The following is a 7,704-nucleotide window of genomic DNA, read 5'->3' as shown; positions in this document are numbered from 1 at the left end:
GATTACATGTTGTTAACTCTGCAAGTTCTGACTACACCGTGTTAACCCTCAAACTGCCTGATTACCTGTTGCATACTCTGCAAAGACTATCTACACAGTGTTTACCCTCAAACTGCCTGATAACAAATTACCTGCTCCTGCATTATTAACTGTTTCCTGTTTTACCCTTCTTCTGTCTGAGTATAAGTGGACTATCCCTGCTCTCCTGATTCTGTGGAAGACATTTCCTGAAACCAGTTCCTTATTCAGAAGTCTATCAGGCTGATATCTCGAATTACTTTGGGCACAGGCTAACCCTGCTCCATATTGTGAGTAAATTGTTTTTTGGAGGTTGTCGTGGGGTCACGTCCTGGATTAAACTCAGAGTGCAAGGGTGTTGATTAAGTTCGCCCTAGCATTTGGGTCTTCTTCTGGACATTTCCTAACCTGACAAGTACTCTGGACAGCACTTTTTTATTGGTGGATGAATTTATCCACCAATCAGCAAGGACAACCCAGGTTATTCACCAAAAATGGGCAGGCATCTAAACTTACGTTCTTGCATTTCAAATAAAGATACCAAGAGAATGAAGAAAATTTGATAATAAGAGTAAATTAGAAAGTTGCTTAAAATTTCATGCTCAATCTGAATCACGAAAGAAAATTTTTGGGTACAGTGTCCCTTTAAGAGCTCTTTTTTTAGTGGCTTTCACCCGCAACAGACTCCAGAAATACATAAAATCCAGGGGGACAACTCACCCCAAAATGACCTAAACCCATCTTTAAATAAATAAATAAACAAAAAACAACAACAGCAGCAGCACCATTCTACTTCCATGCAATTTGGTTTATATTATTATTATATTAAAAGGGACACAGAAAGCACAATATTCTATTGCACATTTAATATGACATTAAAAAATAAAAAAAAATGTAACACTCTGAACTAAAAATGTTGTCATCATGTAATGGTTGTTTGCCGTATAAACTGATAAAGATGAACTCTGTATCCACACCCACCCACCACATACCGTGTGAAACTGCTTTCAATAAGGTAAGTCCTTGTGTAAAGTACTACCTCTGTCTGTGAGTGTGCTAATTTTCAAAGCTGGCACAAGCACAGGAGTAAAAGCTGGCACAAGCACAGGAGTAAAGTTGTGCACGAAAATAAAAAGAACATAGCACATATAGCTATTAAAGTTATGGACAATTTGAAGATATGGTTTTGCCTTGAATAGGCAAAAGTGTAGAAAACCACCAATTTCGGATTTTGCACACTGCTGCATAATCAAATGAAATCACTATAGCATACTTAGGACTTAAACTGATAAAAGAAGTCAATCCCTTGAACTACAACTTGGAAAGGGTGGAGTTTTGCTTGGTCCTAATAGAGTGTTGGGTGGTGCTATAGCACCTTATATTATTACTGCAGCCCCTCCCACCCACAAAAGTGCTACAAGGAGAAAAACGTCCCTTTTTAATGCTCTGCCTAATGCCCGTTAGGGCTGCATGATTAATCGCTTTTTAAAATCGCGGGAGTATGCGATTTTTTTATATAAAAAACTTGTTCTGTTTGTGATCTCAGTAGCAGCCGATCAATCTATGTCTAAAAACAGAGCCCATGCAGGAGAGTGAAGAGGAGGGAAAATCACTTACTTATATTTCCCCCTAGGGACGTCTGCAGTCTGAAACTTAGGGTATGTACTAGGGCTGCATGATTAATCGCAAATTTAAAATTGCGGCAGAATGCGATTTTTTTTATTTACAAAAAAAAAATCCTCAATGCAGTACAGTCAGACACATCGCGATTAATCGAATCATGCGATTAATCATGCAGCCCTAATGCCTTTGAATCCTGCAGCTTAAAAGGATATTATACACCACTGCTTTTGTTTAAAATGTGTGTTTTGTCCCACACTCCCTAGGATGCCAAAAAGCAAATTATGTAATTAGCAAATGCTGCAAATCACATAGCTGGTTTTAGCCATTTGCAGCATTTTGTTTTTTTCCCGACCTCTCTAGGGAGCGTGGGAAAAAGCACAATTTCTACACAAAGGTAAGAGATCTTTAATGTCCCTTTAATATTGCTTAGATGATTTTATATAGCAGAACTATCTCTGGATGCAGCATTAACAATAATATTGACAACCATTAGATCACTCAATAAAATAGAAAAAAAGGTTAACACACATACATTTTAAATGATTTTTTAAATGATTTTCATGCCCCTTGAGTGGTGCGCTTTGGGTTAGAACATTTTTTAGAATATTCACCTTAATTACACGGGCAGGAGCATTCAAGCTTTGCTCAGTAGAACAGTATTGCAACAGTCTAAAGACATGCCATTTCCTGATAAGGTAGGTACCCTGATAGATAGGCAAGATTCCTTAAACTGCAGAACAGATTTCAGTAGTAGCAATCAGAACAAGCTTATGGATAGTGACAGAAATAGTGAACGTGTGCAAAATAAATATGACTCTTATATTTGTACTTCTAGTCTAGGTAAACGTTTCTATTACAACAGGCACTGTGATTAGCAGCTGCTCCACTGAGCATACCCCACTTATTTACTAATAGCAACTCTCTAGGTAAGGTAACATGCATAACTATCATATAAATACATTGTTTTCAATAAACTAAATACTAATAGTGTATATATTAAAAAAGATAATAGAAAATTAAACATTTCAGTGCATTGACACCCAACAAAGTCAGCAACCCCTGTGCAAAATAATACATAAGGGCTAATTTGGTATGGTTCTGTGGTCCATGATTTCTTAAGAGGCCACTACTCTTTCATTATTGATAAGAGCCGACTAAAACCATCCACACATTTTTTTGTGCTAGGTGATGTTGCACAACACTGCAATCAAACGTTAAATTAAATACTTTTAAAACGTTCACCATTATTTCATTGTGACCAGACATGTAAAAAAAAAAAAAAAAGATACTCGTAGCAACACACACATTTTTCTTTTGCTTAACAGACCTATATGGAGGTGCACCAATATTTAAAAATAGGTGTGAAAAAGTGGGCAGAGTAGTCTGTAATGAGACACCAAATAATTGTACATTGTATGATCCTATAACTAACCTCTTCATTGATGTTGAAGAATATACATAGGCAACATTGCAAGGGTTAAAAACTCTTTTACCCTTTTATTTTTTTGTTCTTTAACTATGCAGCTACAATATAGACAGATTAACAGTGGTTTTTTTTTCATCTTGAGGTGTAAAAATTCCTTGGCTGTAAACAGCAGAGACCTAATACACACCGTCTAGCTATCATATACTTGCTTATCTGTTAAATCCAGCAGAAACTCAAAAGTTGAGCATTAGACACTCGGAAAATGTAAATGCATGTCTTATACATTCTCAGTAATAAATACCCTGCATATAGTTGTATCAGAGCATTTCTATTTTAAACCAAATACATAAAAGCAACTTCAGATAATATTCTTACCTTATGTATAGAATATATCTATATACATAGAAATATAGATATATAGAATTTGCTTTGATAGTGCAATTCAAGCCTTACCTAAGGTATTTTAGTGTTGAACTTTGTGCTGATCAAAACTTACTTCTAGAATTTTTAAATCTACTGAAGCAGCTATAAAAGAGGCTGGTATACTCAAGAGTTTTTGTTGTTGTTGTAGTTTAAGCACAGATACCAGACTCTTAAGTATTATATTTCAAGTCGGCAAAAAAAAAATGAACAAAAAATGAAAATTAAAAAAATAAAATAAAAAAAGTTAGAAAAAAAAAAGAATGAACAAAAGCTGAAAAAATGAAAAAAAAAAAAAATGAACAAAAAGTAGGGAGAGAGAAAAAAAAAGATTTTTTTTCTTTTGAATAAATGGAGAATTCAATGTAAAACTATGCCAGACGTTCAAACAGCAAATGCTCTATTCAGGACACTCTGGCTCTTCAGTGCTATCCACTCGCACATCCATCCTTTTTTCTTTATGGCTGTGGTATATTTTCCTCATCTCTTCTTCATACTTGATAAAGTTATCTCCAAACCTAGTCCACACTTTGTAAGGGACAGTGATAGTGTTGCGGTAAGGTGGTCTGACCTCGCTTACCCTTAAGAATATTCCATATCTGTTGGAACCCACATCAAAGTAGAATCTCTTGTTGTCTACTCGGAATGAAGTCCCTTCTGGAAGCTCTGGAGGTTCATCTACTCCCACTCTTCTTTCTTCTATATCACCTTCTCCATAGTCTTCAATAAGCTGTACCAATGCATCCCTGAACTCAATCATACCTTGCGCTGGCAGAACTATAGTCTGCTCCTGGCCCAGACTTTGACCAAAATAGCCAATCATTCCAGGTCCTCTTGTCATTGTTTGCCTGATCCTTAAAAAACGACCACGCTGGTTCTCTTTAAGGTCTAGGTAATATTTTCTGTTGTCTCGCTCAATGTATTCAGTCTTTAAAACACTGTGTGTCACAGGTTCTTCAGACCCCACTGAGCCTGAAGGAGAGGACAGGTGTGGACGTCTTCTTGAGTCATGCTCTCTTTCACTTCCATGTTCGATTCTTTGAGTATGACTGCTTCTCAGTCCAAGGTGGGCATAGTGTTCAATGAAATCTCCTAAGCAATCTTTAAGTTCAGCTGCTACAGACAAAGACAAAGTTAGTTTGCTTTTCCTGATGTTATCTTGTCTCCCCCTCCCAATCCAGACTTCCGCTATCTTCAAGAAACGGCCTCGAGCACTCTGCTTGACATCCAGATAAAATCTCTTTTTTTGAATATCCACTCTTTTGGACGCCAGTTCCTGTATTTCTAGGTTTTGTGAGGAAGGGTAATTGTACTGCTGGGGGTAGATATTCCTGTTGACACCTGGCATTTCCCTTCGTCCTCTTCCTCTTTCCATTATTTTCCTTTTTTAGTCTCCTGTGGTGAAAAAAAAAAAATTGTCAAAATACCGTAAGGAAAAACCACCAGCTATTAAAATAATGCAAGCAAATCTGTTTGATTCAAGATTTAAAAAGATAAGTTACAGTAAAATACTCTAATGTGCTAGCAAATTTTATTGTTGAGTGCCTCTAAATATGTCTCTAACCCACGCACAGGAGTTAAACACAGAGTTAAACCTGCTTCGAAGTAAAGATGCACGTCCACTTCAGAGCAGGACAAGTGAAGATGAGTCAATTAAGAGTGCCTGATATACTTGTTGCTGACAAACACTGTCTGTGTCTAGCTGAGATATTAGTGAATTGCCAATCTAAAGTGGATTATAACTATGTACTTAAAGGGACACTGAACCCAATTTTTTTCTTTCATGATTCAGACAGAGCATGCAAATTTAAGCAACTTTCTAATTTACTCATATTATCAATTTTTCTTTGTTCTCTTGCTTTCTTTATTTGAAAAAGAAGGCATCTAAGCTATTTTTTTGGTTCAGGACATTGGAAAGCACTTGTTTATTGGTGGGTGAATTTATCCACCAATCAGCAAGAACAACACAGTGTGTTCATCAAAAATGGGCCGGCATCTAAACTTACATTCTTGCATTTCAAATAAAGATACCAAGAGAATGAATAAAATTTGATAATAGGAGTAAATTATAAAGTTGCTTAAAATTGCATGCTCTATCTGAATCACGAAAGAACATTTTTGGGTTCAGTGTCCCTTTAAGGACTGTGCTGGGTAATGAAATAAAAATTATCTAGTGCATTATATAACATTATACTGCATTACAGTTACATTCCTTTGCACCCCAAAGAGACAGGACTTAAATAATTTTATTCTGCCTAAAGAATAAATAATCTTAAACCAACAAATATTTACATAAACTTCAGTACAATCCTCAATTACTGCAACCCTCTAAAATGATATCATTGGAATTTTATCACTCTATTCCATCAAATGCAAAGCACAGTGTACATCTGCCTGGCTTTCTTTTTTGGCTATAAAAAATGAAATTACTGCATTTAACAGAGGGTGAAAATTAGAGCTTCAAATATTAAAGATAGATTAGATTATTAATTTTATTAATTACATTTCAAAAAAAAAAATCTTTTTTTTTTTTTTTTTTAAAATAATGCATTAAAGAAAAGAGTTCCATGCTGAGAAAACCATGTGTGCACAGGAAAAAAATCAAATTAAAAAGTAGGTCACTGTGCTAGGCTAGTAAGAGAAATAGCTCATGGAGCATTAATGAACAGAACTACAGGCTATAGTGTTATGACGGAGTGCAAAATGTTTGCCATGTTTTACAAAGTTTAAATTAATTACAACGCGCTTCTAACTGTACATATGTATATTATATGTAACTAGCACCAACAATTTGCCTTTTTTTAAAAAATTAATTTATTAAAGGGACACTGAACCCATTTTTTTTCTTTCATGATTCAGATAGAGCATGACATTGTAAGCAACTTTCTAATTTACTCCTATTATCAATTTTTCTTTGTTCTCTTGCTTTCGTTATTTTAAAAGCAGGAATGTAAATCTTAGCAGCCAGCCCATTTTAGGTTCCGCACCATGGATAGTGCTTGCTTATTGGAGGCTTACATTTGTTAACCAAAAAGCAAGCATAGCCCAGGTTCTCATCCAAAAATGGGTCGGCTCCTATGATCACATTCCTGCTTTTTAAATAAAGATAGAAGGGAATGAAGAAAAATTGATAATAGGAGTAAATTAGAAAGTTGCTTAAAACTGCATGCTTTTAGCAGCTCTAATCCTATTGGCTGATTGGAACCTTTCAGCCAATAGGAATGCAAGGAACGCCATCTTGGATGAAGTCACTTGCATTCAAGTTCCAGTTTACGGCAACAACCGTATTGAAGAAGAGCTCCGCGCCGGATGGATGAAGATAGAAGATGCCGTCTGGATGAAGACTTTGCCGACTGGATGAAGATAGAAGAGGCCGCCCGGATGAAGATTTCTTGCCGGCTGGATGGATCTTTCAAGTGGGACTTCAAGAACTGTAAGCGGATCGTCAGGGGTTAGTGTTAGGTTTATTTAAGTTTTTTTGGGGTGGGTTTTATTTTTAGAGTAGGGTGTGGGCAGTAAAAGAGCTAAAAGCCAATACAAATGCCTTTTTCAGGGCAATGGGGAGCTTAGGTTATTTTAGATAGGGTTTTTATTTGGGGGGGTTGGTTGTGGGGTTGGTGGGTTTTACTGTTGGGGGTGTTTGTATTTTTTTTTTTTTTTAATATATTTTATTGAGGTTACAAAATAAGCAATACAAGCAAGTCATTGTACAAAAACGTCGAACAAAGCATAAAATTGGCAGTTAAGTAATCATCATAGAACATTGTTCTTTAACATACAAATTGCTTGAAGAGATAAATACATTTTAAGCAATGAACCTCAGTTTTCTGGTATAAAGTGACCTCCTGAAATATAATTATATACAATATGGAGATAAATTGTGTCCCCCAAAGAACCAACGAGGTCTCTCTTGGACCTCCTGAACTGCATTATAAACATGCTGGGGGGCTTTAAGGAGAATCTACAAAATCTCTAGTTAAAGACATGCTATAAAAGGAATCCACTTGATATTAAGACATACAAAGACAGCCTCACGTTTTTCAATATAGTGAGTCCCCATTAGAAAAATATAAATTAACGACATTACGGTTACCCCTATAGGAATATGGAGGCCACTCTTGGACCCCCTAGAATATTAGTGAGTCATATTGGGGGTGCTGGGAAGGGGGGAAAACAGTGAAGAGGGCCACTCTTGGACCCAAAATATGATTTAGGAT

At 36.1% G+C, this 7,704-nt stretch overlaps 1 protein-coding gene across 1 annotated transcript in view; it reads right to left on the bottom strand.

Annotated features, from left to right (window-relative positions):
• Positions 1-3,113: 3,113 nt before the first annotated feature.
• PURG (purine rich element binding protein G) overlaps positions 3,114-7,704 on the bottom strand; it is a 21,738-nt gene continuing 17,147 nt past the window's right edge. Inside the window, exon 2 of the mRNA XM_053700749.1 lies at positions 3,114-4,882. Coding sequence (XP_053556724.1) covers positions 3,888-4,862 — 975 coding nt within the window. The 5' untranslated portion in view covers positions 4,863-4,882 and the 3' untranslated portion in view covers positions 3,114-3,887. The remainder of the gene's footprint in view (positions 4,883-7,704) is intronic.

The sequence above is a fragment of the Bombina bombina genome, chromosome 2, assembly GCF_027579735.1.
Source record: "Bombina bombina isolate aBomBom1 chromosome 2, aBomBom1.pri, whole genome shotgun sequence".
In the NCBI taxonomy this organism is placed as follows: domain Eukaryota; kingdom Metazoa; phylum Chordata; class Amphibia; order Anura; family Bombinatoridae; genus Bombina; species Bombina bombina.
The sequence above is the reverse complement of the archived record's forward strand: the minus strand, read 5'-3'. Positions and strand labels throughout refer to the sequence as shown.